The following is a 16,142-nucleotide window of genomic DNA, read 5'->3' as shown; positions in this document are numbered from 1 at the left end:
AGCTTTATCATGTCCAGAAAAAAGTAAAAGGTATTCACAACATGACTTCCCATCCTCCAGTGCTTGCATTCTTTCTGTCCTTTTGTGATGTTCTCCAAGCCTTGACTGGGTGACATAGAAATCCTGTTCAGAGGTGAGCATTCACGAGTCGCTTATTCTCAGCACTTGGACCATGTGAGTGTCTGTATTAAACATCATGCACTGCAACACAGAAGCTTCTCTAGCCAGCACTGGTCTTCTCTGAGGGCAGCACTAATCTGTGAGTGTAAACATAAGTATTCATAAGACAGCTTGACATTAAGCCGGTGTAGCCAAACAACAGAACAGTTCTCCCTCCGGGCCTATGACCTCCCCACCCATGGGCCTTTGAGAAAGTTTGCATGATCACACATTGAGTCCCTTCCGGGAGGGAGTGCTTAAATGCAATCAGAAAATTGTTTCTTACAACCATAACTTCCATTCCACTATTACACCAGTGGGCACATCTTGACTGGCAGGTTGATATTGTAGATTACAGGGTTCACAACTGTCTAGGACACTTGACTCAGCTGCAAGGTTCTGGCTTGGTTTTTATGGTTTTTCTTTTTTTTTTGCAATCAATTGGTGTGTTGTCGTCAGCATTAGAGCCCTACGGTTTAGTTTTAATGGTCAACCAGAAACAGGCCTCAGGAATCTAGGAAGCAGAAGTAAGATATGCTTAAGGTTGTGGAAACTGTCAGTTCAGGAGTGCTGGTGGGCAGACGGAAGTTCTTTACTCGCCATCTTTCTTCCTGGCACGGCCATACTAGTGCAGAGGCCCTGTCAGCTGAGGAAGTCTTGAGGGTTCAGCCTCGGTATCCCGGAGAGCTCGGAGCTCAGGAACGGAGGTGAGGCCGCCAGAGGCCCCGGGCGGAGACATGGTGAGCTTGAGGCGCGTGTGTGACGTGGGCGGTTCTCCCCTAGTTAAGTCAGCGATCTGCGGCGACACTGCTGGCACCCTGGGGCTCGCAGGAGCAATCAATCCCTCTGCTCCCTGGGCAGTGGGACTAGGTCGTTCTACTGAGACCTGGTTTCCTGTCTGCAGCCCTCCCTCGCTATGCCAGATCCCCTCACATTGTGGTGACAGCCAGAGGGTCCTGGGGAGCTTTTGCCTTTATGTGGGGCCGTGGGCGGGAACTGCTGCGGTGCTAGGTTCCCGTCTCTGTGTTCTGCGGCAGTTGTTTTCCTGCGTGTCTTTCCAATTCCTGAGACAGAACATCTGAATGTCTATCTCCATGTACACAGGTGTTTTCCTCACACTGCCCAGCTCGTTAGAAAGAATCCAATGTAACTGTGCTCTTGGAGTAGGAGGGGACTTGCGCGCCTCTCTGACGTCATTGTTATTGTCCTTTGACGGTTCGTTCGTTGACGCTGGTTTTAAGATTGTATTCTAGTTGGAGGAAGACTTGACTGTGAAAAGTATTGCATTAGCGATAAGCCCCAACTCATATGGCCTGCATGGATTCCAGTAATTAAGTAGAAGAGGGCTTAATGTTTATATTTTCCAGTAAACTAGGGTAGAAAGAAATTGGAAGAGAAGGGATGAGGGACTTTCTCCTCCGGTCATCCTGTTCTTTGGGAAGGTTGTGTGCTGATTTTTTGCTGAGAGAGGGTCAGAGCGGCTGTGAAAGAAGCGTGGTTGGAGGAAGAACAGATCTTTCAGGAAAGTTTGCATAGTGAGTGTTAGGATAAAGCACGTGGGGACCCTGGCAGATTCCATGGCATGTGAGGGTGACCGAGACAGACGCGCCAGGCAGACAGCGGAAGTGAGAGGTTTTATTAGAAAGGGAAAGGGGGAGTGGGGAGAGATCAGAGGTAGAGAAACAGAGACAGAGACAGGGCAGAAGAGGGAGACAGGAAAAGTCCTGTCTGCCCCAGGAACCTCAGTAAAGAGAGGGCAAAAGAATAAGTGGGCGGGGTCGTCTTTCTTTTAATGAGGTTCTTTGCATCTGCGTGCAGACTAGTAGTCATGGAATTGCCCGAGTGCACGCTGCAAGGTAATAGGGACAGGCCAGCATAGTGCCTGAGTCCTGAATATTTTGTTTTCACTGTTCAATTCAGCCACATGCATTAGGGACATGTGGGCATTTGGTTTTTTTTTTTTTTTTAATTTTATTTGTTTATTTTATGTGTGTGCATGTTTTGTCTGTGTGTATGTATGTGCCCTACATGTGTACCTGGTGACCACAGAGACCAGAAAATCCCTGTGGGACTAGAGTTACAGATAGTTGTGAGCTGCTTTGTGGGTGCTGGGAGTCAAACTCAGTTCCTCTGGAAGAACAGCGAGTGCTCTTAACAACTGAGCCATCTCTCAAGCATGTGACAAATGGGCATTTGTAAGGTTTGTGTCTGGACTAGTCATAGATTTAAAGGGACAGGCCTGGAAGTAACATCATCTAAGTGTGTGTGTGTGTGTGTGTGTGTGTGAGTGTGTGTGTGTCTCAAGTCCAGAAAGAATTGTGAGATGGAGGTCAATGATTGCTGTTTACCAGAGTTACATGCTTGGATAATACTCATCACTGTTAGCCATTTCTCTTTCCTACCAGGTAGTCAGAGTATATTTTGTACCTTGTGAGAATGTCTGTGTTGGGTAGTCCGAGAGAAAATTACCTTAAGAAAAGGATGTATCCTTTTCCCAGTGTAGGTTAGTATAATCTTAAAAGTCTATCAGTACCCTACATTGGACAAGATGACCTTTGACTTTGCTGAGCAATAGGAATGTCTTTGGATTTTATCCTTTTTATTTTTTTAATTAATTCAGGTCTCACTAGGTCTTGGCCGGCCTGGGACTCACTATGTAGAAGCTGGTCTGGCTCTCATAGTAGCCTGCCTGCCTCTGCCTCCTGAGTGCTGAGATTTGAAAGCTTTCATGCATCTTTTCTTCTTAAGTAAACATTTCAGGCAATGTTTGACCTCATGTTAATTAGACACTAGAGTGCCAACTTCAGTCCTTTTAGAATGGGAAGAGGTGATCAGACAGCCTTGGGCTGGTATCTGCAGTGGAAACAGTAGGACTGAGCCTTAAACCCTTAGTGCACCTCCCCTTCCCCCCCCCCCCGTGTGTGTGTGTGTGTGTGTGTGTGTGTGTGTGTGTGTGTAGACATATGTACCACAACATTTGTAGGTCAGAGGACCATGTTCAGGGAGTTTGTTCTCTTCTACTATATGGGTTCCATGAATCCAACTTAGGTCTTTTAGCTTGGTGGAAAGCCCCTTTACACCTGCTGAGCCATCTTATTGGTTGAAATTTCTCAGGAGTGTGCCAAGTGTAGTGTCAGAATTGAGGTGTAGAACATCCTATTGGTATTGGAGAATCTGTTAATGACACTGTTGTCATGGAATGCCTACCTAACTGTAGGGAAGTGTTTGGCCACTTATTCTGAATTGATTTTGTATAGGAAAGAAGCTATTTACACTGAGAAGAGGGAAAAGTTGGGGGCAGTTTCCAGAATGAAGTTCCTAGATACTCAGGATTTCCTGATATACTAGCAGTGAAGCATCTGGCCTGTACCTACATAGTGACCATGGTTTCTAAGTTTAGAGATAGGTGGATTCATCCTTGTGAACTGGGGGTAAAGTGGGCTCTTTCTCTTATCTCATCTTTTGTTTTCCTTGTAGAATTGTGTTTCTATGAAGTAACAGTTTACAAAAGCATCTTTTTAATCTCTTTCATGATTTAAGTATAAAATGGTGATGTATAAGTGTTGTGTGTGTGTGCACACACTTGCAAACCATGCATTCATTAAGTGGAGGCAGGAATGTTGTCATGAGGCTGAGGACAGCTTGATCTGCATAGTGAAGTGAAGTCAAGTTCAGCAACTGCTCCCGAGTGAGACCCTGCCTCAGTACTCTCTCCTGTCCATAGAAAATGAAAAGAAAGTTGGTGATGTTCTTGGTCAGATCCTGAGTGAAGAGAAGTCTGAGGAAGTGAGGGACTGAGATTAGAGGGTGTTTGTGGAGGCAGGTTTTCCCTCCCACCTTTACAGAGATTAAATTCAGTTCATCAAGTTGGCTTGGCAAGCATTTCATCTGCGGAACCATCTTTATAACCCAAGGAATTCTTTTCTTTTCTTTCTTTCTTTCTTTTTTTTTCTTTTCTTTTTTTTTCTTTTTTTTTGAGACAGGCAGCCTTGGCTGTCCTGGAACTTGCTGGCCTCAAACTCACAGAGATCTGCCTGCCTCTGCCTCCTGAGTGCTGGCATTAAAGCCTGCACCACCACCTGACTCCATGAATTCGTAAAATTAGGTATTTTCTAATAATCACTTTTAATGATGACATGTGTGTTCCCATGAGTCATCATACTGGTGAATAAATAGGCCATGGTCACTTCCAGAGGCTCAACTTGATTTCATTCAGCTCCTTACAAAGAGTTTACTCATGCATGGATCTCACACTCTCTCTTTTCTGTCTTTCCTTTTTAAAAGCTTTATAAGATATCACTAAGTGACATTTCATTTGGTTTAACCTCCTTTGAATTTTGGATGAAATAGTTAACATGGTTCTTAAAATTGTGGCTTCTTTGTCAAACTCTCTATCATTTATGTTGGTATTGGTAGCTAAATTTATAATAAAACCAGCTTACTCCCTCAATCCTCTGCTTATTGAATTTGGCTTGTATTTAATTTGATGCATATTTATGTTTATTTGGTGGTACTCATAATATTATTTTGTCCCCAGGTGCATTTTTCCCCCCACAATGGGAAGTGTAGGTGATTTCTCAACTATAGGTAAATTCAAATTTAGCATGAAATTTTGTATTTTAATTTATCTTTCCATTTCCATAGATGTGCACTTACTGTATGATTTAATACCAGGTAATCTATTTCTAGCATTAAACAGAATAGTGAACATAATTATGATTGTATGCTATTTGTACTGATTACCTCTGACATTGTGCTTTTGTTTTGTGTTAAGCTCATCTTTCATGTCTGAAAGGGTTTTACCATTTCTGTGGAGATGCAAATTGCAAGCATCTACTTACCCCTGAAAGGGAACCCACGCCAGATCAAAATAATGGTTGCACCAAAACCAACTGGGTGAACCAATGAGTTTTTATTGGAGTTAATAAGAGTGTGGGAGTGAAGTGTGGATATGGAGTCACTTAGAGGAGCAGGGATGATCCAAAAGCAGCTGCATCTCCACCCAAACCAGTAAGTGGAGATGGCGCACAAAGCTGCTTCCCTGCTGCTGCCATTTCGGGCACCGATGGGAGGCTGTCTGCTGGGCAGTGGGCACCAGGGCAGGAGAAGGGCGGCGGCGGCCCAGCGTGAAGGTGCAGAGGCCGCCATGGTGGGCAACTCAGAGGACTGAAGTAGCTGTGGGGGGGGGCGCTCTTGAGCTAGCAGGAGGCAGTGGCGCTATTTCAGTGTCAGTGGCACCTAGTGGAGTTCCAGGTGCGGGCCTTGAGCACCACCCCAGGGACCACGCACTCAGCTGCTCAGAGTCTCCTGCTATATCATCAACAGCAGCCGCCTGCACCCACAGTGCCTCAGTCTCCTGGTCAGCCTCTGCAGGGAGTGAGTCCCTCCAGGCTCCGAATGGGAAATCAAGAATTTCATTAATTACCTGCTTTACTAGAGTTCTACAAAATACACTATCTGGACACTACTGCATGGATAGAACCAGTTTCCAACTCTAGGCATAGTCGTAGTGATTCTGGAGCAAGTGAAGGCAGAATATGTGCGAGCCCGTTTTACTTTAATGGGAACGATGAAGATCTTCCCTGTAAGAAAGCAGACTTCCTAAGAATCCGGTTAAGAGTGAAGAGCAATGATGGATTGATGAGGACAGCAAAGGAAAGAGGGGGGATGATTCCAGTCCCATAGTGGAGAAGTATAGACGTGCGTCCACCTCAGTATCTGCTCTAATTGGAGGTCACGGGGGGGGGCTTCCACCCACAGCCTCTGGGTAGGCCGGGGCCTTGACCCTATGCCCAACACAGTGTCAACACTTGGTTCCCTAACCTACAGAATGGACCCATTTATGCCAGGGTTATCCAGAAGCAAGATGCTACAGCCTACGACAGGGCAGCCTTGGCTCTGGAGGTTGGTGAGCTGGCAAAGTTTATGAAGGTTAATGCATGAGTGGTCGTTGGGAAGGGGAGTGCATATAAGAACAAAGTAGGTCACTTCCCATTCACAAATGCCTGTCTGCTGGAGCAGAAGAACCCTGATGAGGACTTCAGCCGAGTATAACTCAACTGCTGAAAGATAGAACAATCTCTACCTCCCCCACATTGCTGTCTATACAAGTCTCTTACAGGTGTCAAAGCAATCTAGTTTATATAAGCATTCTGTTACCTGTGATCTTTTAAAGGCCGAATTACTCCATTCTTACTCATATTTACCACATTCAAGGTACAAAACTGGAGGGCTTGTGTGGTCAACTTCTGAACTGGCAATTTTAGGTGGTGGTGGCCATGTCTGTATGAGAGGAGGTAAATGCCTTGTCTCCTTTCTCTTGGTCAGGATAGTAAATCTCTAACTCTGCTTCACACTAGGTAGTCCTGAAATTCTTTCCATGTCAAACCTGCAAAACCCAATTTAGCTAAAGTTGGGTCTCTAAAAGATGAATACTCCTCAGGCTGCTGTGGGTAAATGGAGCTGTAGCTCTTTCCCTGTCCCCTTTGATACCCACTCAATAAATTTTAAGAGAAAGAAAAGGGGGAGGGGAGGGAAGGCAGAAGAGAGGAAGAAGCAAGAGACTGATTAGTTTTCAGCCACAGATTTTATTTAGGCAATCAGACTAAGAAAACACACACACACACACACACACACACACACACACACACACCTTTTTCTGCTTCCAGAAAATTTAGGGTAGACTAGGAACATAGACAGTCAGACAGACAGACACACACACACACACATACACACACACACACACCCCTTCTTCTACTGCTAGATGATACTGTACTTTTGTGTTTTATATTTTTTTTTTATTTATAACCAACCGCTGTACAGCCAGGGTAAGGAGTTCCCATTCTTGGAGAAGAGAGGGCTACCCAGAGCTGCCTTCAGCTCATTAAAGTCAAGCAGGCTGGCAAAGGAAAACAGGGTTGGGGGAGCTAACAATGGAGAGGCACAGCTTTGCCCTGAGGTAAAGCCCTCCTAGACCAGGACCACTGAAAGCTGGGAATGGGAAGTGGGTTCTTCAGGAACTTTCATGCTCACTGCTTTTCATTCAAACATACAGGCTGCCTCTAAATTAAATTTATTCTCCCACCCCCATGGAGAGTATTATATGGCAGCTTCCTCCTAATTGAACATTCCCTCCCAGATGGCAGGAGAGGCTTACGAAACTCCTGGAAAAGCTGAAACTGGGAAGAATCTCAAAAGCCCCTCTACCAGCTCTGTATAGACACTATCTGTATAGAGCCACCAGGGGAAGAAGCTGTGATCAGAAAGGGGGATCCCCTAATATAGTGGTTCTCAACTTTCCTAAGACTGTAGCTCTTTAATATAGTTCTTCATGTGTGGTGACCTCCAACCATAAAATTATTTTGTTGCTACTTTGCTACTGTTGTGACTGGTAATTCCAATATCTGATATGGGGGATAGCTGATGTTGGACCCACCAATTGAGAGCCACTGCCATAAAGGGTTTTAGGAGCCTTCTCTGGTCTTAGGGGGCCCCAGCCCCATCTTATTCTGACAAGTCCCATAGGCTGACTTGGAAGTATCAGGTGTGGTCAGGGCTGGGGATGCTTAGATCCCAGCATGCCCCCCATCAAACTGTCACCAGATAGGATTCTCAGTCACTCCTGCCTCACTTTACCTAGATCCTTCACTGGGTTGGATAAGCCCCTTGGACTACAAGGAGTAGAACAGATGTTGGCACCACCCACCTTGTCCGTACCTGGGACCTAATTGCAGTGACAGATGGTAGTTACCACCTATCTCCAGGGTGAGGTGAGCTATCTCTGACTTCCGCCTTAGGCAGATGGGGCGCTACCTCACCACTCCTGTCTCCACTCTACACGGTTTCTCTTCCTCCAGCAGGGTGCTAAAGAACTAACTTTGACCCCCTCTTCTTTTGCCCACCCTGCCCCCCTCCCCAGGTTCTGGTTCCATCTTTGCCTTTATTCGGTTGTATTGTTTTTTTCTTTCATGCTGCCACTACCAGCAACAAATGTTCATCCTCTTGTTCTGACTGCATTCTCCTCTCCAAGACACTTGGGGCTGGGAAGCAGCAAGCTGGTTACTACCCCACTGCAGGGAAGATGGGACTCTGCCACTTGAATACTGGCAGCGGGGTAATGAGAGAGGCCCACTTTGATGGGAAAGGGTATAGGGACCATCTTCTCCCCTTGTTCTTCCCGGGAGGGGTGGCTGGTGTCTGTCCCGCCTAGGGCTCCTCCTCTGGTTTCCTATCTGCAGCTACTTGAATATAAATGTAACCTTTTCAAAGGGGTGGAGTGGGATCTTGAAGCCATTTGAGTTCCTTCTCAAATTTGTGACACCATTCCTGTTATTTCATTGTTCTTGGGCATTTTCCTTTTTTTTTTTTTTTTTTTTTTTTTTTTTTTTTTTTAAAGGAATGTTTGTTCCTGTCTTAGTAAATTGCTCTCCAGAATTCCTGTGGTTACTTTGGAAGAAACCAGGTATATCCTCCCTGAAGTTTTCTCTTATTGCAGGCACAATAAATATGCTGAACTTCATAAATAACAAGTTGTGGCAGAAAGTGGTAAATACTATCTGACCAGCTCAATATAAATTCATCTTTCAGATGGCACTTAGGGGATGATCAAGTAGTCTCCCTCTGATGATCATATTGGAAATTTTCCAATGTTTAGAGGGGAAGCAGGAATTAAGCAAATAACACATTATATACAGGAACTATATGGGAACATTTTAACTCCCAACCCCTGCTGAGATCCACCCCAAGAACAATATCTAGTAACCAGCAAAAGTCAAATTTTGGTTTTAGTCATCTCTAAGGATATGTGGACCCAGGATAACTAATATTAGCTGTATGTACACTAAGCGGCAGGACTGTTATGAGAGTTCATGTATGCCAAGAAAAATAGGATCCAGCAGCATACATAATTGGTGTTCTTGTTCCTAGCCTGTTAATTCGTTAACAGAGTTCCAGTCCAGTATAGGAATTGCTGGGTAAGAGAGAGAGAGTATGAATAGGAAATAAGGATATCATGACCTTTGAAGGACACAGTACCCTGTGAATTCTTTAGAGTGCATCTAAGTTACAATGAATCTTACTCTTCCTCCTAATGTGGGATGTTTTAGGACTGTCTAACTTTTGATGATGTGGCTGTGAACTTCACCTTGGAGGAGTGGGATTTGTTGGATCCTTCCCAGAAGCAACTGTATACAGATGTGATGCAGGAAACCTTCAAAAACCTTGTTGCTATAGGTAAGGAAGAAGTTATTTCCTCACTTAACATTGAGGTAACAAATCTGTCTTATTCACCAATGCTGTTCAGTGAGTTAGGATATGAAGGGTAAATGTGGTAAATATGCCAGGTATAGATATATTATATCATTAATTTATAGAAATTAATATTACAAATAGACCTCATAATGATTTTTCTGGCTCTGCATTTTAGGACAAACTGAGGAAAGCCAGAGGATTGAAGATGAACATTTTAGGAGAAACCTAAGGTAACCTGCCTCCTCCAGATGAGAATGTTGTTTAGGGATGGAGAAATGACTCAGTAGTTAATAGCCACCAGTTGTCCTTTTAGAGGACCAGGGTTAGATTGCCAGCATCCACTCACATAGTGGTTTATAACTACCTATAACTCCAGTCCCAGGAGATTGAACACCAGCTACCTATAACTCCAGTCCTAGGAGATTGAACACCCTCTTCTGGCCTCCTCAGGCACTGAATGTAGGTGTTGTAGACATACATGTAAAACACCTATACACACAAAATGAAAAAAAAAGGGAATTTTTTTTAAGAATACAGAAATGACTAGAAGGCTGGGTGGTGGTGGTACACACCTTTAATCCCAGCATTTGGGAGACAGAGGCAGACAGATCTCTGAGTTTGAGAGCAGCTCAGTCTACAGAGTGAGTACCAGGACAGGCTCCAAAGCTACACAGAGAAACCCTGTTTTTTTTTTCTTTTTTTTTTTTTAAAGAAAGAAATGTAAAAAATAGGTAAACCAAATGAATATTCCCGACTTCAAAATAATTTAATCTCAAATAATTTTATAAAAAAATTATAGAGGATTCATGACATATAGTATACCAACAAGATGATACAGTTGACTTTCTGATAATCCAATATACACAAAATTAATACTTACTGTATGAACATTAATACTTGAGTTCAATGATTCCTCAGCACCCTCATTAAGAGAGAGAAAGAGAGAGAGAGAGAGAGAGAGAGAGAGAGAGAGAGAGAGAAGGAGAGATACTGAACTATTCCTAGGGCTTGTTGGCTATCATCCTAGCTAGGAGAATGAGAAAGGTAGCTTGAATTCCAGATTCAATAAGAGATCCTTGACTCAAGGGGATAAAATTGATAGTGAAAGCATACCTGCTAATCTCACTTGATCTTCTAATGCATACACTCACATATACATACATTTACCACATAACACACAATAAGGACCAATGAAATGGCTCAGTAGGTAAAGTGCTTACCACCAAACCTAATGACCTGAGTTCCATCCCCTGAACACATATGGTGAATCAAGAGAATCAACTCTTGCAGGCTATCCTTCCATATCTATGTTGATAGTAGCACATGCAAACTCACTACTCACTCATCCAAGACCACACACACACACTGGATAGATGGATGGATGGATGGATGGATGGATGGATGTGGAGGCCGAGGATTAAGATCGCCAGTGCTGTTCTTGAACAGAACATGTGTTTGGTTCCCAGCATCAATGTTGGGCAGCTCACAAGCATCTGTATTCCATCCAATTCCAGAGATTTGAGCCTTTGCAGTTACCACATTTATGTGCACATACGTACATAGAAAGACACACAATTCAAAATAAAACAAAACTTTACAGTTTGTTTTAAATACAAAGAAATGTTTTTTAAGTTTAAATAAAAAATAAAAGTGAAAAATGTGTGATATTATCACCTGGCTTTGAGTGTTTAGTATATTTTCAAAAAAAACAAAAATGAAGAAAGGGCCAACAAGATGATTTAGTGGGTAAAGGCTCTTTGCTGCCAAAGGCTGGCAACTTGAATTCAATTCCCAGAGCCCAAATAAAGGTAGAAGGAAAGTACTGGCTCCATTTTCCTCTGGACTTTCACACAGCCCTCTCCCTGCTTATCCAGTAATAGTCATTTAAAAATTTGAAGGAATTTCTTCTTTACAGTGTTCACTGGTTCTCATCTTCAAAATAGTGTCTATATCTACAAATACTACAAATTCCAAAAGTGTTTTTTTCTGGAAGCATTTTGTTTAAAGAGAGCATTTGTGTTATGGAGAGTACTGATTAATTACAATTCTAACAGAAAGTAATGAGTTCAAGGCCAACTTGACCATCAGATCAAGAAGTAAGACTCTCCATCACAAATAAATAATGAAAAATAATGGGTAAATACACAATCATAATGAGTGTTTGCAGAGTAGTTTACTTGGTAAACGTGTTAACATCTATAGATATACTAGTATCTTCACATATAGATGTCCTCTAGGAATCCTGTAAAACATTTAGCCCATTCATATTAAAGGATTCTAATGGTGTATATAAACAATTCTTCTGACAGGTAACTTGTAAACAAAATTTGAGTAATGTATCTTCTACTTTTTACAGAAATGGAGTGGTAGAATTATTATTTCAACCCAGTGAAGGTAGACAATGTGAAGAAATCTTCGGTCAGTTTCCAGATACTGTTGTGAACAAGAAAATCCCTCATGGAGTAAGACTGTGTGAAAGTAATTTATGTGAAGACATACTTGTTGGTTTCCCACCCCTAAATATGCATAAACCTGTTCAAACAGAACATAATGCATATGAATATGAGATATATAGAAATAGTCTCTATAAATATAAGGAATGTAGGAAAGCTTTCATGTATCCTGAATGCTTTCTTAAGCATGAAAATCATCACACAGTAGAGAAACCATATAAATGTCAGCAATGTGGAAAAGCCTTTTCTTCTTCGAGTAAGGTTCGAAGACATGAAAGAACTCATACTGGTGAAAAACCCTACATATGTAACCACTGTGGGAAAGCCTTCCCTAGTCGTGGTTCCCTTCGACGCCATGATAGGATTCACAGTGGAGAGAAACCTTTTGTTTGTAAGTATTGTGGGAAAGCTTTCACTGGTCAAAGCTCCCTTCCCCGACATGAAAGAATTCACAGTGGAGAAAAGCCCTATGTATGCAAGTACTGTGGGAAATGTTTCATTTCTTCAAGTACCTGTCGAGTACATGAACGGACTCACACTGGAGAGAAACTCTATGTTTGTAACTTGTGTAATAAAGCTGTCACTACTCGTACTTCCCTTCGAAATCATGAAAGAATCCACAGTGGTGAGAAGCCCTATGTTTGTGAACAGTGTGGAAAAGGTTTCATCTCATCTGGTACCTTTCGAATACATGAGCGAATTCACACTGGAGAGAAGCCCTATAAATGTAAGGAATGTGGGAAAGCCTTCACTATACAGAGTTCTCTTCAGCGCCATGAAAGGATTCACACTAGGGAAAAGCCCTATGACTGTAAGGAATGTGGGAAAGCTTTCAGTGGTTACAGTTCTCTCAGACGCCATGAAAGGATTCACAGTGGAGAAAGACCCTATGCATGCAAGCAGTGTGGGAAAGCCTTCCCGGCTTTGGGTGACTGTCAAAGACATGAACAAATTCACACTGGTGAGAAACCCTACATATGTAAGCAGTGTGGGAAAGCTTTCACTCGTTGTGGTTCCCTTAGAATACATGAAAAGACCCACAGTAGAGAGAATTCCTAAGCATAAAATGTGGAAAGGCCTTTTCCTGTATGTCCCTTCTATAAATATAACATGACAATGTTTAGGGAAGAAAACAAGTATTAACATGACGTTGTGAGGGCTGCCACCAGTCATTGTTAAATTAACAAAGATAAAAGAACAAACTAAGAATGCACTCTGTATCAAAACTTGTACAGAAACACCAGAACGTTGTTGATTGTAAGAAATAGTTTAAAAACACTATGAAAACTCTTCAATAGTGGAGTACTACAAATGTGCATTATGAAAGGTTAGTTCAAAATAATTTATGTAGAATGCTCCAAAATTACATAACCTGGAGGAAATGTACTAAAAATTATACTCATTAGTTTATTATTAAAATAGATATATAAACTATTTCTAAGTTTAACTCTTGTAAATAAATGGTGGCATGCCATAATTATCTGAAGTTTGCTTAAACAATGGGGCAAGGGTTAATAGGAATTATCTTTTTTTACAGTGTTCCCTACCATTCTGAAGAATTTTGGTTGATTGGTGGAATAATCTTTTGAGATGAGTTGGCAGTAGATCACAGTACTAGGGCAAGGTTCTCCAGAAGAATGGATTTGCACTAAATTTGACATCTAATATGATAATGTTTCTCTCGTGGGTCTGGGGTGGGTGCAGGAATCATCCTTGGAACTCAATAGCAAAATTTTTGCTTCCTGTTCTGTTGATCTTATGCTTTAACAAAGGGATATTCTTCCACCAGGAAGAGCAATCATTCCTTTAACTGAAGCTAAGGCACCCCCTCCCACACACACACAACTCACCCCAGTTTACCATAGGTTCCTTCCCAAACCACCCCTGTTTACTAGAGGTTCCTTGTGCCCTTGAGTTAACTAAAAGCAGTTACTATTACCAGGAGTGACAATTGACACTACCAGGGAGGAATGAAACTACATTTTAGCACTGGAGGTATACTAATTTTTTTTTTTTTCAACTTGACACAAGTTAGAGTTATCTGGAAAGAGAGAACATCAATTGAGGAATTCCCTCCTTTAGATTGGTGTGTAGGCAAGTCTGTGGGGGTTTTCTTGGTTAATGGTGATATGACAGAGCCACTGTGGGTTGTGCCACTCCTAGGTAGTGGTCCTATGTTGTATAGGAAAGCAGGCTGAGCAAGCCATAAGGAGCAAGCTAATTGCCTTCCTTCATGGTCTCTGCTTCAGGTCCTACTTCCAAGTTCTTGCCTTGAGATATACACTGGCTTTCTCAGTGCTGGACTATAAAGTGTAATCCAAAACAAACCCTTTCCTCCTCAAATTGACTTTGGTCAATTTTTTTTTAGCAACAACAGCAACAAATCAAACTAGGGCAAGAGGAAAGGAAGACTATTCCTGGATTCCCATAGCATTACCATGTCTGAAAATCAAAACCTATGGGAAGCTACAACTCAATCCAAAAAGGGTAATAAATGGCTTAGATATTTCAAGAATGGAATTCTTAGTCGCTTCTCAAGGTAATGAACTAGCTAATTTGGGTGTATGATGTTTTTATTTATAAGGTTTCTGGTACTAAAATTAATTTTAAATTGAATTTTTAAAAAGCCAAGATGCTTAGTGCTTGCAAAGATGAGGAAATACAAAGTGACACCAGAAAAAAAAAAATACTTATAAATATGGTACACCTTTGAGACCTCGAAAAAGTGAGGATTCTAATTGTTTTCTGTCTTATTTTGTTAAGAATATATATGCTGGGCTGGGTGTGGTAGTTTATGCCTTTAATCCTAGCACTAGCACTCAGAAAGACAAATGAATCTCTGAGTTCAAGACCAACCTGATCTTGTGAGTTCCAGAACAGCCAGGGATGCATAGTGAGACCCTAACTCAAAAATAAACAAAAAGAATATGTGCTTATTTTCATAGTCTGTCTGATGGTTATAGTTGATAGCAAACTTTAAAAAAATATAGAGCCACTTGTGAGATGGGCCCTTGGGCATGCCTATGAGCAATTATCGTGATTGCATGAATGAGGTGGAAAGGCTCACACACTTTTGGAAGTGCCATTCCTGGACTGGGACCCAGGGGTGTATAAAAGTGGAAAAAGTTGGCTAGCTGAGCACAGGCACAAACATACATGCATTAATTCATTGCTTTCCGCTTTTTTTTTTTTTTTTTTTTTTTTTTTGCTCTTTGAAACAAGGTTTCTCTGTATAGTCTTGGCTGTCATGGAACTCACTCTGTAGATCAGGCTAGCCTTGAAGTCACAGAAGTCCACCTGCCTCTGCTTCCAAATGTTGGGATTAAAGGTGAGCACCACCACCACCTGGCCACTCTCTGCTTTTTTACTGTGGATGTAGTTTGAGTAGTTGCTCCAAGTTTTTGCCATGTTGACTTCCTCACAGTGATGGAATTATGAGCAAAACAAACCCCCTTCTCTTTATGTTGTGTTTACCTGTATATTTTATTACTACAATAGGAAATGAAGCTTAGACATATGCACACATATATTAAACAACTTATCATGTTTTCTTTCATCTCTTCCCTTACTATGTAATATATTTATTGAGTTAATGTCAGTATTGGGTATTGCTACATATTGTCATATTTAATTATAGTATAATAAATGAATAAACTTTCCTCAAGGGATTTTGACATCTATTCTAAGGAAACAGTATGTTTTCAGTTGTACATGAAAATTATGTTAGGTGAAATACCTTATTATTGTCTTTATTTAGAAATTGTGTATAACATAGGATGTTGTTGGACATCAAATTCATCAAGGATGAACTAGAAGTGGTCAATCTTCATTGTTCACTTGGCTGATGAAATACACCTGTATATTTTGGTGGGGAAATTTCCACAGGAGTGACATGTGGGACAATGATTGAAGGGGGAAAACTCACACCTTGTGTGGGCAATAACTTTGAACAGCATTCCAGAGAAAGTCTCAGGAAAAAGCATGAGGCACATACCTGCATTCCTTCAGTAGGAGAGCATCTATCAATGTTACTGTGACACTCTGCTGATACCAGGTTTTATTTTCTTCTTCTTCTCAATATGGACTCATTCAAGTGACTCTCCAGAAGTTTCCAGTCTTTTACCTTCAGACTTGAGCTCCTGAGGTATTTAGCTTCTTGGAGTGGGCAGCTACTGAATTTTCTGCTTCTCTGGTATGCAGTCAGCCATTGTTGGATTACCAGCCCGTATCATTGAATGACATCTAGTAATGTCTTCTATGATAATTTCCTTTGTTCCATTC

General features: G+C 41.8%; 1 protein-coding gene and 1 pseudogene across 1 annotated transcript; both read left to right on the top strand.

The window, feature by feature from the left end:
• Positions 1–16,142, top strand: part of LOC127216534 (zinc finger protein 431-like) — a 420,225-nt pseudogene that overhangs the window by 276,400 nt on the left and 127,683 nt on the right.
• Positions 659–13,116, top strand: LOC127216727 (zinc finger protein 136). The gene is made up of 4 exons (XM_051177545.1): positions 659–899; positions 9,264–9,390; positions 9,584–9,638; positions 11,765–13,116. Exons 1-4 carry the CDS (start codon positions 897–899, stop codon positions 12,918–12,920), a joined length of 1,341 nt encoding a protein of 446 aa, XP_051033502.1. The 5' UTR covers positions 659–896; the 3' UTR covers positions 12,921–13,116.

This window comes from Phodopus roborovskii, unplaced genomic scaffold (genome assembly GCF_943737965.1).
Source record: "Phodopus roborovskii unplaced genomic scaffold, PHOROB, whole genome shotgun sequence".
Taxonomy (NCBI): domain Eukaryota; kingdom Metazoa; phylum Chordata; class Mammalia; order Rodentia; family Cricetidae; genus Phodopus; species Phodopus roborovskii.
The sequence above is the reverse complement of the archived record's forward strand: the minus strand, read 5'-3'. Positions and strand labels throughout refer to the sequence as shown.